The sequence below is a fragment of the Ranitomeya imitator genome, chromosome 4, assembly GCF_032444005.1.
Source record: "Ranitomeya imitator isolate aRanImi1 chromosome 4, aRanImi1.pri, whole genome shotgun sequence".
NCBI lineage: Eukaryota > Metazoa > Chordata > Amphibia > Anura > Dendrobatidae > Ranitomeya > Ranitomeya imitator.
The window spans coordinates 578,716,325-578,735,935 of record NC_091285.1 but is presented as its reverse complement, the minus strand read 5'-3'; the positions used below and the strand labels follow the sequence as shown (position 1 = coordinate 578,735,935).

The window sequence follows — 19,611 nt, the reverse complement described above, 5'->3', positions numbered from 1 at the left end:
GTCGGGTTTTAGGAAGGAGAAAGAAAAAGCCGGTAATTGAATTACCGGCTTTCAAGCTGTATAGCGCTGGAAAAAATATTAATATATATACATATATGTGTCTAATGACTATATATATATATATATATATATATATATATATATATATATATGACAGTATATATATATATTTTTTTCTTTTTGGGACACATGGATCATTTCTATAGCGGTATGTTGGTTTTGCAAGCCTGCGAGAAAACCACGCAGTACGGATGCCATACGGATTACATACGGAGGATGCCATGCGCAAAAACCGCTGACACACCCTGCCTATGGAGGAGCTACGGACCACTATTTTCGGGACATTTCAGCGTATTACGGCCGTAATATACGGACCGTATTTTCATACGCTGAGTGTGAAGCCGGCCTTAGGCTGGAGGAGTCACACTCAGCGTAAGACAATACGGTCCGTATATTACGGCCGTAATACGCTGAAAAGTCCCCAAAATAGTGGTCCGTAGCTCCTCCGTAGGCAGGGTGTGTCAGCGTATTTTGCGCATGGCATCCTCCGTATGTAATCCGTATGGCATCCGTACTGCGTGGTTTTCTCGCAGGCTTGCAAAACCAACATACGGCTATACAAGGGATCCATGTGTAAAAAAAACAAAAAAAAAAAACATATATACTGTCTATATATATATGTATATATATATGTCAGTAGACACATATATGTATATATATTATTACTTCATACAGAGCTAGATAGCTTTAAAGCCGGTAATTCAATTGCCGGCTTTTGCTATCTCCTTCCTAAAACCCAACATGATTTGAGACATGGTTTACATACAGTAAACCATCTCATATCACCTTTTTTTGTGCGCACAGTTCTGGTCTCCGGTGTATAAGAAAGACATAGCTGAACTGGAGCGGGTGCAGAGAAGAGCGACCAAGGTTATTAGAGGACTGGGAGGTCTGCAATACCAAGATAGGTTATTACACTTGGGGCTATTTAGTTTGGAAAAACGAAGACTAAGGGGTGATCTTATGTTAATGTATAAATATATGAGGGGACAGTACAAAGACCTTTCTGATGATCTTTTTAATCATAGACCTGAAACAGGGACAAGGGGGCATCCTCTGCGTTTGGAGGAAAAAAGGTTTAAGCATAATAACAGACGCGGATTCTTTACTGTAAGAGCAGTGAGACTATGGAACTCTCTGCCGTATGATGTTGTAATGAGTGATTCATTACTTAAATTTAAGAGGGGACTGGATACCTTTCTGGAAAAGTATAATGTTACAGGGTATATACACTAGATTCCTTGATAGGGCGTTGATCCAGGGCAGTGGCGTAGGAAGAATGTGCGGGGGGGGGGGGGGGCGGGCCGCCCCGGGCGGCACAAAGCGGGGGGCGGCACAATGCGGGGGGTGGGCCGGCGCTGGCTGAAGAAGAAGAGGAGAGCGGCGGCGCTATCTGCGCTATTATACCATTATTGCTGCTGGGGACCGGGTGGCCGCGGCGGCCATCTTACGGAGGCCGCCCGCGCGTGCGCAGATGGTAGTAGCGCTTCCCGGGGCTTCAGGAAAATGGCCGCGGGATGCAGATGGAGATCGCGGCGGCCATTTTCTTGAAGCCCTGTTCGCATTACCCACCCGGCGTACTTTCACTTTCGATCTCCTCCAGGAAGCGCCGCCGCCGGGGATCTCTGCAGTGCGCAGCTGCAGAGACAGTCAGTCTGACAGTCTGACTGAGTCAGAAATGAATCTGGATCACAGCGGAATCGGTCGGATGACTCGGATCAGATCAGAGGCAGACTCACTCTCACAGACTCACAGGCATGCTGCACTGCAGACTGCAGTCCCTACTCCTAGCAGGTATTTAAGCACAGTTTATGTGGAATGTTATATGCAATATTGGTTTGTGACTTTAGAGACTGAGAGGCATCTAGGGTTTACCGTTTATGTACCACTTCCTTATGGTACTGTATTTTGTTGTGACCAGTGCAACACTAAGGCAGTTAGGCTACTTTCACACTAGCGTCGGATTCGGCCCGTCGCATTGCGTCGGGCCGAGATTCCGACGCTAGCGTTTGATGCGCCGCACAACGGGTGCAACGGATGCATTTCTCCAGCGCATCCGCTGCCCCATTGTAAGGTGCGGGGAGGTGGGGGCGGAGTTCTGGCCACGCATGCACGGTCGGAAAAAGCGGTCCGTCGGCAGCAAAAAATGTTACATTTAAAGTTTTTTGCTCCCGGCGGTCCGCCACAACACGGCACAACCGTCGCACGACGGTTGCGACGTGTGCCAATACGTCGCAATGCGTCGGTAATGTTACTCTATGGGGCAAAAACGCATCCTGCAAACCACTTTGCAGGATGTGTTTTTTCCCCTAAACGACGCATTGCGACGTATTCAAAAAAACGCCAGAGTGAAAGTAGCCTTAGCCACATTCACACGTTGTGTTCTGTCCTGCGGGTTCTCCTGCAGCGGATTTGATAAATCTGCAGGGCAAACCCGCTGCGGTTATCCCTGCAGATTTATCGCAGATTTGTCCTGACTATTTTTGGTAACCTTTGTGTGTATTGAGTCGGGGGAAGGGGGGGGGGCGCCAAACTCGGGACCGGCCCCGGGCGGCAAAAGCTCTAGCTACGCCACTGATCCAGGGAACTAGTCTGATTGCCGTATGTGGAGTCGGGAAGGAATTTTTTTCCCTAATGTGGAGCTTACTCTTTGCCACATGGTTTTTTTTGCCTTCCTCTGGATCAACATGTTAGGGCATGTTAGGTTAGGCTATGGGTTGAACTAGATGGACTTATAGTCTTCCTTCAACCTTAATAACTATGTAACTATGTAAGTAGTAAAGCCAGTGACTGAGGGCAGATATTAATAGCCTGGAGAGGGTCCACGGTTATTGGCCCCCCCTGGCTAAAAACACCTGCCCCCAGCCACCCCAGAAAAGGCACATCTGGAAGATGCGCCTATTCTGGCACTTGGCCACTCTCTTCCCATTCCCGTGTAGCGGTGGGATATGGGGTAATGAAGGGTTAATGTCACCTTGCTATTCTAAGGTGACATTAAGCCAAATTAATAATGGAGAGGCGTCAATTATGACACCTATCCATTATTAATCCAATAGTAGTAAAGGGTAAAAAAATACACACATTATTAAAAAGTATTTTAATGGAAAAATTTAATTTAATGAAAAAATCACAAAGGTTGTTGTAATATTTTATTCTACCCCTTCAGATGGATTTACATCGTTGGACATTACAGATCTTTTTTTTTACAGAACGAGGGTCTTCAGTGACTGGATTGGGCGTTGAATAAAATATTACAACAACCTTTGTGTTTATTTCATTAAAATAATTTTTAATAATGTGTTTGTGTTTTTTTAACCCTTTACTACTATTGGATTAATAATGGATAGGTGTCATAATTGACGCCTCTCCATTATTAATTTGGCTTAATGTCACCTTACAATAGCAAGGTGGCATTAACCCTTCATTACCCCATATCCCACCGCTACACGGGAATGGGAAGAGAGTGGCCAAGTGCCAGAATAGGCGCATCTTCCAGATGTGCCTTTTCTGGGGTGGCTGGGGGCAGATGTTTTTAGCCAGGGGGGGCCAATAACCGTGGACCCTCTCCAGGCTATTAATATCTGCCCTCAGTCACTGGCTTTACTACTCTGGCGGAGAAAATTGCGCGGGAGCCCACGCCAATTTTTTTCCGCCATTTAACCTTTAATTTAGTAGATAGAACAGCCAAATTTTGCATATACATACTACTAACATTAGTAGTGTGGAATATGCAAAACAAATGGGGATATGAGATGGTTTACTGTAGGTAAACCATGTCTCATATCATGTCGGGTTTAGGAAGGAGATAGCAAAAGCCGGCAATTGAATTACCGGCTTTAAAGCTATCTAGCGCTGTATGAAGTAATAATATATATACATATATGTGTCTCAATGACATATATATATATATATATATATATATATATATATATATACAGTGGGGCAAAAAAGTATTTAGTCAGTCAGCAATAGTGCAAGTTCCACCACTTAAAAAGATGAGAGGCGTCTGTAATTTACATCATAGGTAGACCTCAACTATGGGAGACAAACTGAGAAAAAAAAATCCAGAAAATCACATTGTCTGTTTTTTTTATCATTTTTTTGCATATTATGGTGGAAAATAAGTATTTGGTCAGAAACAAACAATCAAGATTTCTGGCTCTCACAGACCTGTAACTTCTTCTTTAAGAGTCTCCTCTTTCCTCCACTCATTACCTGTAGTAATGGCACCTGTTTAAACTTGTTATCAGTATAAAAAGACACCTGTGCACACCCTCAAACAGTCTGACTCCAAACTCCACTATGGTGAAGACCAAAGAGCTGTCAAAGGACACCAGAAACAAAATTGTAGCCCTGCACCAGGCTGGGAAGACTGAATCTGCAATAGCCAACCAGCTTGGAGTGAAGAAATCAACAGTGGGAGCAATAGTTAGAAAATGGAAGACATACAAGACCACTGATAATCTCCCTCGATCTGGGGCTCCACGCAAAATCCCACCCCGTGGGGTCAGAATGATCACAAGAACGGTGAGCAAAAATCCCAGAACCACGCGGGGGGACCTAGTGAATGAACTGCAGAGAGCTGGGACCAATGTAACAAGGCCTACCATAAGTAACACACTACGCCACCATGGACTCAGATCATGCAGTGCCAGACGTGTCCCACTGCTTAAGCCAGTACATGTCCGGGCCCGTCTGAAGTTTGCTAGAGAGCATTTGGATGATCCAGAGGAGTTTTGGGAGAATGTCCTATGGTCTGATGAAACCAAACTGGAACTGTTTGGTAGAAACACAACTTGTTGTGTTTGGAGGAAAAAGAATACTGAGTTGCATCCATCAAACACCATACCTACTGTAAAGCATGGTGGTGGAAACATCATGCTTTGGGGCTGTTTCTCTGCAAAGGGGCCAGGACGACTGATCCGGGTACATAAAAGAATGAATGGGGCCATGTATCGTGAGATTTTGAGTGCAAACCTCCTTCCATCAGCAAGGGCATTGAAGATGAAACATGGCTGGGTCTTTTAACATGACAATGATCCAAAGCACACCACCAGGGCAACGAAGGAGTGGCTTTGTAAGAAGCATTTCAAGGTCCTGGAGTGGCCTAGCCAGTCTCCAGATCTCAACCCTATAGAAAACCTTTGGAGGGAGTTGAAAGTCCGTGTTGCCAAGCGAAAAGCCAAAAACATCACTGCTCTAGAGGAGATCTGCATGGAGGAATGGGCCAACATACCAACAACAGTGTGTGGCAACCTTGTGAAGACTTACAGAAAACGTTTGACCTCTGCCATTGTCAACAAAGGATATATTACAAAGTATTGAGATTAAATTTTGTTTCTGACCAAATACTTATTTTCCACCATAATAGGCAAATAAAATGTTAAAAAAACAGATAATGTGATTTTCTGGATTTTTTTTTCTCAGTTTGTCTCCTATAGTTGAGGTCTACCTATGATGTAAATTACAGGCGCCTCTCATCTTTTTAAGTGGTGGAACTTGCACTATTGCTGACTGACTAAATACTTTTTTGCCCCACTGTATATACCTATTCTATGTGTCCACATTTATTCTACCTATTCTATTGTAAGCTGTCAGTGTGATTTTACTGTACACCGCACTGAATTGCCAACTTTTCTCTCTAACACCGCTGCGTATTTCTCGCAAGTTACACTGCTGGTCCGTGTGTAATCCGTATTTTTCTGGCTTCCATAGACTTTCATTGGCGTATTTTTTGCGCAGTACGGAGACAAACGCAGCATGCTGCGATTTTCTACGGCCGTAGAAGCCAGTATAATACGGATCAGTAAAATACGGCAGATAGGAGCAGGGGCATAGAGAATAATTGTGCCGTTTGTTTGGCGAGTTTTACGGACGTATTTTCTGCGCTCTTACGTCCGTAAAACTCGCTAGTGTGACTCCAGCCTCATACTTTTCTGTTGACATTGACATATGAGGGCTTGTTTTTTGCAGGACGAGTTGTACTTTTAAATGACCTTATTCATTTTACTACATAGTGTACTGGAAAAGGGGAAACAAATTCCAAGCTAGTTTCAGGTTCTGGCTGTAATCCACAGCCATCACCTGGCTGCCAGGCATGGGGCGAGCTCGCTGCGGGAGCCCGCTCCATACACCCACTTACATATAAGGCGGATGTTGTCATGGGGTTAAGAATCAAGGGGTTCTCCAGTCATATGATTATGGAATTGAAATAAATAAATTTGATATTGAGGACTTCCTCTTTGACTAGCTATCTAATGGCAGCAATGATATAAAACTGCTGTCTCACCTCATGCTGCCAGGTTTTAGTGTATCCTATGTGATGCAGTTTCACACAGTCTTCTCATCTCCCGCTTGTGATAGGTTTCTCTATGTCAGCTCTTACAAGCAGGAGCCAGACAGACAAGCTAAAGCTGCATCAATTAGCATATAATGGAGTTTCTACACTCAGCATGCAGACAGTATAGACAATAGTGTGTCAATGGACTCTGTAGCTTATTGTTTTATGGATTCATATTATACCACTTCTTATATGAAGCAGAAATTATACTTTCAGCTGCATGGGAGACATACAAGGGAATTGCATGTAGAACTGGGTGAGAATTAAATGGGACTGAGATCTGTCTTGAGAGACTAGTTAAAAATAATTAAGGAAGAAATCTTAATCCTAATTGATCCTCTGCAGGTCTTGTGAAAAACTGATTTGATAGATGCTGGTCTCTACTTCTTTTGTTCATTTTGATGCATTAGAAATGACCAAGTTAGAACCATGTAAGCACTGGAGCAGAAGCTGTAGGGAATCATTGATGCTTTTATTATTTTTTTATTTTTAAAAAACATTTTCACTAGATTTGCAAAACTTTATAGAAATTTACACTTTCCAGGTTCAAACCATATCTTATAGAATCTGGGATTAGACACCACAGATATGACAGTATGAGAGCCCATTACTGTGTTTACACTGTCCATGCAGCCCTCCCAGCATCCTCCGCATTACATTCTGTGGGCTTCAGCTGATTCATCCAGCCTGGATAGTTCTGTTTTGTTTGGGGTTTTGCTGCAGCTGAAGAACGAGGCCCTTCTATGGGATTTTGCTAGGTAGAGCAGAAGTGGTACGGTTTGCTTTGGGTGCAGTTTATTGGATGTGATTTTTATGGTAACAACTGCATGGAGACATCACTGAAGATTGCAGGTAAGTAAATGCTCATCACATAATGACTTCATTTACTAGACCACTATTTTGATAAAATGTGATAAGGTAGTGTAGCTGCACGTATGGAGAATTATTATTATATGTTATAAAGAAACCAAACTGTTTACTCACCTTCCGAGGGTTCAGCGAATTGTCTCCGCCTCTGCCATGGTGTCCGTTGTTAACATGTTAACATTACTACAGAAAAACAATGGAAATTGGGGTAGCAATGGAGATACAGCTATGGACCAGGGGAGGATAACTAAAGCATAGTCCGTTTTTTACAACTAACTGCATATAGAGAAAACCCCGTAAACTTGACACAAGTTTTGGTCTACAGGTATTTGTTCTTCATATTTCAGATGTTGAATGTTATTGGTATCCACTAGCTGATGCACAAGACAAATTAAAATATGATTATCTAGACCGAGCTGCAACATCAGAACCACCGACTTAATATTGTAGGTCCGCCTTGTTCCCCCCAAATATGTCTGACTCGCTAGGGACATGGGCCCTTCAAGATCTCCAAAGGTGACCCGTGGTATAGTGAATAGTAGATCCCTTGGGCTGTAAGATTGGGCTTTGTTTTCTTTTTCTTATTTTTTTGAGCACATGCCTCAGATGTTTGTTTGGATTGAGATCTGAGAAACTTGGAGGTCAAGTCACCATATTAAACTCTTTGTCATGTTCCTCAAAATGTGCCTGAACAGTTTTTGCAGAGTAACAGGAATCATTATCCTACCATTAGGAAATATCATTTATATGAAGGGATATAATTGATCTGTACAATGTTTAGGTAGTTGGTTTGTGTCAAAGTAACATCCACATGAATGCCAGGACCCAAGGTTGCTAGCATCACATTGCCTTCCCCAGCTCGCCTTCTTCCCATAGTACATCCATGTACATGTACTAAAAAAAGCATATAAAAAAGTTAATCATATATGAAGTTGAGTTACATTAATGGGGACAAGTTTGTGTTTCTGTATTTCACAATGCCTTGAAAAAATATACGGTAGATATTGTTATCTAATTAATTTAGCTCAGCTACTTGTTTACACCTAGTAAAAGAGCCAGTGGCACTAAAAGCATAGTCAGATTCCAACAAGGTTTTCAGCCTAAAGGCCCCTATATACATTACATTAGTTGGTCGAACCTGATGATTCCGGTGGGATTGGCCAACGACCTAAGGTGTATGGAAGCCTTTGATCTTTTCCCCAACAGATGATGTCGGGGAGAGAAGAATTTCCAATGATTGCTCCTTATGTTTCCTGGAAGATAAGCCACCACCATAGTACTCTGGAAAAGTGGAAGGGAGATTGCTTTAAACCGAACAATCGTTCAGGCAACAGCTATCTAATGTTAAGGGAAGGGGGAGCTTAAGACGTTGGTGAACTCAAGTGCAAATTTCACATTTTTTTAAATAATGTCCATCTCCTGCCCCACTCATGATCTGTAGGGCTGTGTTGCCTGGGAAGGCACAGAGATCACTGATCCGGCAACAAAAGAAGACCTGTGCGTTAACATTTTTCTATGGAGACCTCATTCCATGTTCTACCCTTCTGATTGAAGAAATCTGTACTCTACTGCACAATATGAAGTGAAGTGCATGAAATTTTGCAATATGAATGTTTCCCAGCTGCTTTATCGATTCTTACAACTAATGGACAAAGTCCTATTAATAGTGCAAATTAGAAGGCCGTATAAAGAGAAGCTTGACAGCAAAATCTTACTGCCCATAATAATTCCATCAAGGAAATTCATTTTAAAACCACTACCCCCAATGTTACCTGCATACACGTAGTAATATAATTTATATGGGATTTCCCTAAATCATCAACTCCTTTTTCTTACATGAAACTTTTCATGGTACAGTAGTTCAGTTTAGAAGTCCTGACATCTTAACCCAATTCTTTGTTAGGAAATGAGCTCTTGGTAAAAGTCACTAAAAAGATTAATTATTCCATTATCCTTGATAATCCTGAAAGAGATTAAAAATTCACAGACATTTCTGTATTTCAGACTGCATACATTACCCGCAGGAGGTCAGGTGGAAACATGTAATGAGAGCTTTGTAATCTCATGGACATCAATAAGGTAAGTACATTCCTCAAGCTTATCGAACTAAGAGCCACTGGATTTAAAAGATGTGTTCCCTCATTCTTACATTGATCCGCTAATAATCATTTTGCTTGTAATTGTTTATAACATAAAACTTTTTACATTTGTTTAGTAACTTGATCTATAGGGAAATACATAAGGGGGAAATACATGTTTCCCTTTAGGCCAGTTTTCTGGCATCAAAAGTAGCAAAATTATGCGTGCGAGGTATTTGTGCTAAAATTTGTGACTTTTTGCTCTTTTGCCCATTCCCTGTCACTGTTATTGAAAATAGTAGATAAGTTTACTAGAAGCCTAAGGGGTAACATCTCTTCTTGTGGAGAGTGGCATGCCTGACATGCCAAAGTAAAGAGACTTTTAGTCCATGCAATGCTCCTCTGGGAAATTAAGCAAATTGATTCTTCAGAGAGGAAGAGGACTTGAACTCTAGTGCCACCTATAGGAAGTGGCAATCCTAAAAGCAAATATCCACCCGGGAATTGGCCTTGCCACAGGACTTTGGATAAAAGCCAACACCAGAATCTCAATTTGCAGATGTGTTTTGGGATATTGCCCCTCCGTAGTGCAAATCATGAGGTGTGGATTTAGCTCGGTGAAAGCCTCTGACTGGGGTTAAAGGGTTGATATTGAGTTTTAGGATTGCTACTTCCAATAAGTAGCATTAGAGTTCAAGTCCTCTTCCTCTCTGAAGAGACAATTTACAGGTTTGATAGAGTGAATGCTAGAAAATTGTCATATATTGCAGATGAAGCCACCGTGAGTGGCGACACGTGTCGGGTCCTGCCTGCCTCACATGATTCCATGTGTGCTGTGCATATCTGAATCATGGCGTGTGCATGATATTTTTCATAGACACTCTGTAGGTATACATTTTGTATTGGCATCCCTTTCAGCATCTCTTGTACTTTATTATTTATTGATCATTTATGATCATTAATCATATACATTATTGTTCACTGCCCTCTCTATCTCTGTGTAGTGCCTCAGATTTTGGGGCCTCCTGGAACCTTATTCTGGGGCTGGTATTTTTTCAGCGATGCATAGCTTGTTATTCATGCAATGTTGTTTAGGACATAGAGGGTTAGGAGTTTGATGTTTAAGTATGCATTTGCACTTTCATGTTATTAGGGATTGTGCCGTACTCTTGTGCTGGTATGCCGTTTATACCTTTATATTTTAGCCAGCACACACTGGTTATCTGGGGGCAGGTTTAAGCTTCATTAGGAGCTTGTGTTACATTTTTGTCATGTACATGTGTGACTATTTTAATATTTTTAGTGTTGTTTGTGTTCTTTTGTACCCAGTAAAATTTACATACCATGTTTAGGTCTCATGGTGATCACCTCTTTATGACCTACTGCTTTTTCTTCTATTAATGGGTCTGTGTGTTACGTAGGCCGTATGCTTGCTGATGAAATCTATTTCAATCTATGCTTAACAAATTAATTGCACCTTATTCCAGCTCTTGATCAAGAATTAAAAATTTCTCCATAGTATCCATGAAATAGCTTTTTTTTTTTTTAAATGGCTTTATTTTAAAATTAAACATATTGCCTAAAAATCATAAACTAAAAAACATGAATGTAAATAAATCTTAAAGGGGGAATCTGCCAGTAACATTATTCCTAATCCGTCTGTATGGGCATGTCAGCTATATGAAGCTGAAAAAGATGATAAATTGAAATATGCAATCCAGTGTTTTATTTCAGAGGAATCCATGTTTTCTATATATATATATATATATATATATATATATATATATATATATATAAAAGCTGTTCAGGGCTATAGAGAGGACGCGGATCTGCCTGAGAATCTGTCTCCAGAGCTTGTTTTAAATGGAAGGAAACATTACCAGTGTGAGACATGCAATTAACACAGAGCAGTAGAACTGAACTTTGTCTCCTTACAAACACATTTGCTGCACCTCTCACAGCTCTGCTGTATTACAGCCCTGTCTGCCTGTGAGATGGTAGCGGAGAGGAACCTGCAGATGTGTCCGGTATAATCACACACAGCTCTGCAGTGAGATCAGGAGAGGAGAGAGCGGCCATTACACTGGTAACGGCTCTTTTTATTAATAATAATCTCTGGAGGCAGATTCTCGTACAGATCGGTGTCCAGCCCATAGCCTGGAGCAGCTCATATACTTATTAAGAAAAACGTGTATTTCTCTGTAATAAGACATCAGATCACAGGTGTCAAGGTATCATTTTATTCAGCTTCCTATGACTTACATGCCCATAAAGATGGCTTAGGATGGTTTATCCTACTGATAGATTCCCTTTAAGGCCCCCATATACCTAAGGTTATGTGCATAATGTTTATTTGATCAATTTCTATTGTAAAACCACATATGCTGAGTGTTTTGAATTTGTTTTCTGCTTCAGGTGGTGTAAAAACACTTGGTAAAAAAAAAATGCCTGTCACTCCTTTGAAACGGCTCCTGATGGAGTCCTCCAAACTAGGCACAGCCCAATGAAAAGGCTGCAAAAAAAAGAAAAAAAAATGCTTTAGGAGACATAAAAAAAGCTCTTCTAAAATGCGTCTTCAAACCTGCTTTCGGAAACAGAAAAACTTCTCTAAAAAATAGGGAGGTTCATGAAGTGATTTACACTTGGAAAAATTTGTAGTTTTTGACCACCTTGAAAAACTCCATAAATAGCCCGAGAAGGAAAGTGCATAAATGCGTTCTTGGCCAACAGCTCTTTCTCTACTCCTCCACACATAAGCATGCTGGGCTCATTTGAATGTTCTTTTTTTTTTTGTAAATGGAGAGTAAGGCTACTTTCACACTAGCGTCGGTACGGGCCCGTCGCAGTGCGTCGGGCCGACGCATGCTGTGAAGTAAAAGCACAACGGGGGCAGCGGATGCAGTTTTACAATGCATCCGCTGCCCCATTGTAAGGTCCGGGGAAGAGGGGGCGGGGTTCCGGCCACGCATGCGCAGTCGGAAAAAGCGGACCCGACGGACAAAAAAACACGTCTTATGACGGATGCAATGTGTGGCAATCCGTCGCAATGCGTCGCTAATGAAAGTCTATGGAGAAAAAACGCATCCTGCAGGCAACTTTGCAGGATGCGTTTTTTCTTCAAAATGACGCATTGTGACGTGCGTCGAACGACGCTAGTGTGAAAGTAGCCTAAGTCGCTGCCAGTCATCTCAGGTGGTAGCTTGACTCCTGTTGAAACAGAATAATCAGGTGTTTTAAATTAACCTGCCTGGACAGTACCTTCTCCCTGACATCTTTTATCAGGGGAGACTGAGAAGGCTCCATACTCATCAGATGGTGGTCATTTCTGAAAAAACTTTTAAATTCATTGCCTTTTCCGGTCACAGTTCCCACTACTATTCAGTCATCCTTGTAAAGCGGCAAAACCATAACAACTTTTCAATAATTTTTCGAAAAAGATTGCCAGAGTACTGAAGTTTCAAGATATCATAAATTTGTCATTTATCTAAACTGTTTTTTAATATCTCAGACACGAAATAACTGAATCATCTGCAGTAAAGAGATCCTGTGATCCAACCATCAGAAGGATGTTTCCAGTGATCTTTGTTGCTCAGCTGCTGTTCCTGGCACTGTGTAGCGAGGAGGGTTTTCAGTGGACACAGACCGAAAGGGGATCCTTTTATTACGGCACTTTTCCACCCAGTAAGTTTTTAGTCCTGCATCTTCTACTTGTGGCAAGCACATAACCAGTACTCAATGGTAAGACAAGCTTTTTTGGTGATTTTTTTTGTCCCAGAAAATCAGCATGATAGTTGGTAATTTAACTAAAATCCCTAATGTTCTTTTTCATATAGGGAAATTGAATAGCAGCGGAAATATAACGGTAGAACATTTTTGGAAATGCATAAATTGTGCTGCCCCCTTCAATGTTGCACTAGGCAACTGCCTACTTTGTCCACCCCTCGCTTGCTCCTGCCTGCACTATGTGACTGTGAATCTCTACCATACAGCTTTCATGTGGGGAGTGGGCAGCTCAGCATACCAAACTGAAGGAGCATGGGACAAGGACGGAAAAGGACAGAGTATTTGGGATGTGTTCACACATAAGAAGGGAAAAACATTTATGAACCAGACAGGAGATTCCTCATGTGATGGTTATTATAAAGTCAAGGTGAGAACATTTCATATCCACGCTGCTGCTTTTAGCTCTATCATCATGCTCATTTGAAATAAAAAAAAACATGGCTGCTTTCTTCCAAAAACAGGGCCACACCTGTCCTCAAGTTGTGTGCTCAGAAAAAAAAAAATCCAGCGTCTAGGAACTTCATAAAATCATCATCTTTATTTATTACATAGTTATTATAGGGAAACGCTTTTTAGATCAGCAGGTCTTTAATCATTGCATATATTTAAAAAAATGCTGAAAGGTCAGCGTTTTAAGTGATATCCTGTTTAAGACACACAGTCTCGGTAATCCACTCAGAGCAAGATATATAAACAACGTAAAAATGTATAATATAAAAACAAAGGTTATAAAGAAACAAGGACACATCTAGAAAACGTGGAAATAATTAATAATGGTATATTATATCATATCTTGCATTCATGCCTTGTGGCATTCTGGTTCCACCATGATTCTGGATTAAGGAGTTTCCTACGGTGATCACCCCCCTATATGATCTATTGACCCGTTCTATGCCCGCAACAGAACATGATGCAGTATCCCATCTGTGATGGACAGAAAAATGTTTTGTTGCTGCCGAGCATCTAGACGTAAGTTTATTTGCAGCATCTGATAAATGGCGTCTGATGCAGTTTTTTAACCCCTTACCGACATAGTCAGTAATAATGCATCCATGCATCTTGGTACTCATTGACGCAGAAAAGATTATTACATCTAGGCGATCGTGTGCACACATGGGCTGTGTGTGCTAATGATTGTCGCCAGGTGTCGGCTGATTCTGACAGCTGACACCCTGCACTAAGTGCCAGGAGTGGTCTTGCACCGTTTCCGGCACTTTAACTCCCTTAATGCTGCTATTGAACGCGATCATAGCATTCTGGGACCCAGAAGAGGGATGACAGTCCCTCTGCCCTTGGATCGGATGTCGTCATGGTGACCCGATGTCATCATGACAACATCCGGGTCACCAGAGCTAGGAAAGTTGCTTGATCATCCGCAGTGCATGATCAGCAACTTTCCCTGTCAGTGCAGAGCTGACAGTTTTCATAACACTCAGGTCTGTCATCTGTTAACGGCTTCCACGTTACTGGTAGTACAAAAGCTCTAGAAAAGCGAAATGGCTCCTCACCCGCCCAAAAGAAATTCAGCAGGTTCTCCGCTCCCAAATCCAAATGCCCCCTCCCTTCTGAGACCCACAGTGTACCTAAACCACATGTTTGCCATTTCTGAAGTGATGAGAGCCAGCCAAAGTTATGGGTGCATGTCTCCAGAAGCATGAGCTGGATATTCAGTGCTGCTTGTTTCTGGAAAATACTCATGGAGTCAAAATCGTCACTACACCTGTAGATAAATTCCCCAAGGCGTATAATTTCCAAAATGAGGTCACTTGAGGGGGGGATTCTGTTCTTCTACCAATTATCGGCTCTGTATATGGAGTCCGCAAACTGTTCTAGGAAAATCTGTGCTCCAGGAGGCAAATAGCGCTCCGTTCCTCCCGAGTCTCTCCGTATAGCTAAGTAGTACTGTACAGCCGCATATGAAGTTTTGCCACGTTCAGTAGAAATTGTGGGGTAAATTTTGGTGCCATTTTTACCCACTTGAAAATGTAAAATCTGGGGCTAAAACAAAATTTGGGTGGTAAAAATGTAGTTATTTTTCTTCACTGCCCAATGGTATAAAATTCTGTGACACACCCGTGGTGTCAATATCATCATTCCTTGAGAGGTGTAGCTTGTAAAAATGGGGTCACTTATGTGGAGGATTCTGCTGTTCTGGCACCTCATGGGCTCTCCCAGTGAGTCATGACACCTGCAAACCATAACAGTAAAATCTGGCGCTCCTTGCCTTCTGAGCTTTGCATTGTGCCTTAAAAATATTTCCCGATTACATGTAGGGTATTGGTGCTGTCAGAAAAAAATGGACCTCAGTTTGTTGCAAAAAAATTCCTATTAGTCCTTAGATAATTAAAAACTTGGGGCTAAAACAACATTTTAGTGGTAAAAATTTAATTTATTCTTTCTTCACTGCTCAATTGTATAAAATTCTGTGAGGCACATGTGGTGTCATTATGATCACTGCACCCCTAGATGAATTCATTGGGGAGGGTAGTTTGTAAAATAAGTTCACACATAGGTGGTTTCTGTTGTTCTGGCACCTCAGGGGCTCTGCCAATGTGACATGGCACCCTCAAACTATTCCAGCAAAATCTGAACTCCAATATGGCACCTCTTCCCTTCTGAGCTTTGCACGGTGCCTCAAAAGTAGTATTCCCCAACAGATGGGGTATCGGCGTACTCAAGAGAAATTGCACAACAAATTGTATGGTGCAATTTCTCCTGTAACCCTTATGAAAATTCAAATTTTGGGTCCAAAATAACATTTTTGTGGGGAAAATGTGATTTTTTTTATTTTCACGGCTTAATGTACAAACTTATGTGAAGCACCTGGGGGTTGAACGTGCTCACCACACATCTAAATACAATCCTTGAGGAGTCTAGTTTCCAAAATGGGGTGACTTGTGGGGCGTTTCCACTGTTTAGGCACATCATGGGCTCTCCAAATGGGACTTGACGTCCGCTAATGAGCTTATGGCTCCTTCCCTTCCATGCGCACAAACAGTAGTTTTCTTCCTCATATGAGGTATCGGCATACTCAGGAGAAATTGCACTACAAATTATATAGTGCAATTTCTCCTGTTAACCTTATGAAAATGCAAAATTTGGGGCTAAAATAAAAAATTTTGTGGGGAAAATGTGATTTTATTATTTTCACAGCTCAACATTATAAACTTCTGTGAAGCACCTGGGGGTTCAATGTGCTCACCACATATCTAAATACATTCCTTGAGGGGTCTAGTTTCCAAAATGAGGTCAATTGTGGGGGGTTTCCACTGTTTAGACACATCAAGGGCTCTCCAAATGGGACATGACGTCCGCTAATGATTCCAGGAAATTTTACATTCAAAAAGTCAAATGACACTCCTTTTTTTCCGAGCCCTGCCGTGCGCCCAAACAGTAGTTTTTTCCCTTATATTGGGTATCAGCGTACTCAGGAGAAATTACACAACAAACTGTATGGTGCAATTTCTCCTGTTACGCTAATGAAAATGCAACATTTGGGGATAACAACATATTTGTAGAGAAAATGTGATTTTTTTTATCTTCACAGCTCAACATTATAAACATCTGTGAAGCACCCGAGTGTTCAATGTGCTCACCACACATGTAGATCAGTTCCTTGAGGAGTCTAGTTTCCAAAATGGTGTAACTTGTGGGGAATTTTCACTGTTTAGGAACATCAGAGGCTTTCCAAACAAAACATGGCATCCGTAAATTGCAAATTTTGCATTCAAAAACTCAAATGGTGGTCCTTCCTTTCCAAGCTCTGCTTGGTTTTCTCCCTCATATAGGGTATTGGCATGCTCAGGAGAAATTACACAACAAATTTTGAGGTCCATTTTTTCCTGTTTCCCTTGTCAATATTAAAAAAATTGGATCTGAAGTAAATTTATTGTGAAAAAAAGTTAAAGGAAACCTGTCACCCCAAAAATCAAAGATGAGCTGCGGCCACCGGCATCAGGGGCTTATCTACAGCATTCTGTAATGCTGTAGATAAGCCCTCGATGTATCCTGAAAGATGAGAAAAAGAGGTTAGATTATACTCACCCAGGGGCGGTCCCACTGCGGTCCGGGTACGATGGGCGTCGCAGTCCAGTCCGGGGCCTCCTATCTTCTTACGATGACGTCCTCTTCTTGTCTTCACGCCACAGCACAGGCATACTTTGTCTGCCCTGTTGAGGGCAGAGCAAAGTACTGGAGAGCACAAGCGCCGGGAAAGCTCAGAGAGGCCCGGCGCCCATGCGCACTGCAGTACTTTGCTCTGCCCTCAACAGTGCAGACAAAGTACGCCTGCTCCATGGCTGTGGCGTGAAGACAAGAGGAAACGTCATCGTAAGATGATAGTAGGCCCCGGACCTGACCGCGACGCCCATCGGACCCGGACGCAGCGGGACCGCAACTGGGTGAGTATAATCTAACCTCTTTTTCTCATCTTTCAGGATACATGGGGGGATTATCTACAGTATTACAGAATGCTGTAGATAAGCCCCTCATGCCGGTGGCCACAGCTCATCTTCGATTTTTGGGATGGCAGGTTCCCTTTAAATGTTCATTTTTTTCCACATTCCAAATATTGCTGTGCAGCACCTGAAGGGTTAATAAAATTCTTGAACGTGGTTTGGAGCACCTTGAGGTACACAAAATTGTGCTAAATTTTCAAACTTTTCACCAAATTTCCATTTTCTTTTCATAAATAAACACAAGTCATTCCCTGCAGCACTGCTGGTTTTCCGAGACTCAGACTTCTAAACGGATAGTGAGCAGACTCTTTCATATTTTTTGTCTCAAGTTGTCTCTGGCATTGTAGTTGAGTCCCATTCACTTCAATGGAGCTCAAATGCAATACCAGATATAACTCATGAGCAGGTGTGGAGCTATTGTTGGAGGAGCACAGCCACTTTTTCCATACATCTCCGTATATCAGGCCAATAGTCCAACATGCTGTTCTTCTGAAAGTTGCTCTTCACTTCAGGATTGCAGAATTACACCTCTACATTGTATGTTATGTATCACAGGAGGACATCGAATTACTGAAGGAACTGAAAGTTTCTCATTACCGACTTTCTATCTCTTGGCCTCGTTTAATTCCTACAGGCATCAAAGGTGAGAGTTTATTTATTTTATTGTAGTTTTATGGGAGTTTCTACAGAAAAAATATTGTCAATTTTATTAACTTTTATGCATATTTAAGCCACCATCAAGCTACAGGTGGATCCAAGATTCACGCGCTGCTATTAACCAGCTAAATGCTGCTGTCAATAACTGACAGCGGTATTTAATAAACCCAGACAGGAAGCACTCATACATCCTGCCCATCGGCTCCACCCTTACATGATCTTGGGGCGCTGATGGGATGTAATTACAGCAGGGGGATTGCAGAAGAACCTCTTGTCTGTCATGACAATCCTCCTTTGAACGCTGGCCCTTAGCACTGCTATGTATAAGACAAGTGACCGGATGTTTGCAGCTTTAAGGGTATGTGCACACGTATCTGTGAGGGCTGTGGATTTTTCCGCAGCGGATTTGATAAATCCGCAGTGCAAAACCGCTGTGGTTTTTCCTGCAGATTTATCGCGGTTTCTATTGCGGATTCCGCTGCGGGTTTATACCTGCAGTTTTCTATTGGAGCAGGTGTAAACCCGCAGCGGAATCCGCACAAAGAATTGGCATGCTGCGGAATGTAAACCACTGCATTTCCGCGCGTTTTTTTCCGCAGCATGTGAACTGCGGATTTCGTTTCCCATAGGTTTACATTAAACTGTAAACGCACGGGAAACCTCTGCGGACCCGCAGCTGCGGATCCGCTGCAGATCCGCAGCAAATTCCGCAGAGTGTGCACATACCCTAAGTCTCCTAGGGGGACTATTATATATAGTAATGAGTAAAAAATTAAGTTTTAAACAATAATAAAAAGTTCAAATCCCTCCCCTTTGCCCTATTAAGAATAAAACTAATAAAAAATACACATATTTGGCATTGTTGTGATCAGAAATGTCCGATCTATCAAAATATAAAATAAATTAATCCGATCAGTAAATGGCGTAACGAGAAAAAAAATCAAGTGCCTTTTTTTGGTTGTCGCAACATTTCAATAAAAGATGATTAAATCATATCTACCACAAAATGGTTTCTATAAAAATTTCAGCTCAGTGTATACAAAAAATAAGCCCTCACACAACCTCAGATCCCGAAAAATGAGAACATTACGGGTGTCAGAAAATGGTAACAAAAGTGATTTTTTTTTTTTTTTACAAATTTTGGATTTATTCTTCAACACTTAAAGGGAACCTGTCACCCCCAAAATCGATGGTGAGCTAAGCCCACCAGCATCAGGGGCTTATCTACAGCATTCTGGAATGCTGTAGATAAGCCCCCGATGTATCCTAAAAGATGAGAAAAAGAGGTTAGATTATACTCACCCAGGGGCAGTTGTTATGATAAGGTAATTCAGTACCACAATGGACATAGAAGTCAGAGCACATACAG

General features: G+C 41.9%; 1 protein-coding gene across 3 annotated transcripts in view; it reads left to right on the top strand.

The window, feature by feature from the left end:
* Positions 1–6,970: 6,970 nt before the first annotated feature.
* The window catches only part of LCTL (lactase like), a 48,517-nt gene continuing 35,876 nt past the window's right edge, over positions 6,971–19,611 (top strand). Inside the window, exons 1-5 of one of the 3 annotated variants that reach the window (XM_069766402.1) lie at positions 6,971–7,252; positions 9,272–9,346; positions 12,854–13,026; positions 13,335–13,495; positions 18,141–18,228. In XM_069766402.1, the coding sequence (XP_069622503.1) occupies positions 12,912–13,026; positions 13,335–13,495; positions 18,141–18,228 (364 nt within the window). In that variant the 5' untranslated portion in view covers positions 6,971–7,252; positions 9,272–9,346; positions 12,854–12,911. Of the gene's footprint in view, positions 7,253–9,271; positions 9,347–12,853; positions 13,027–13,334; positions 13,496–18,140; positions 18,229–19,611 lie in introns of those variants that run through there. The other 2 variants (XM_069766403.1, XM_069766404.1) reach the window with 2 other exon arrangements.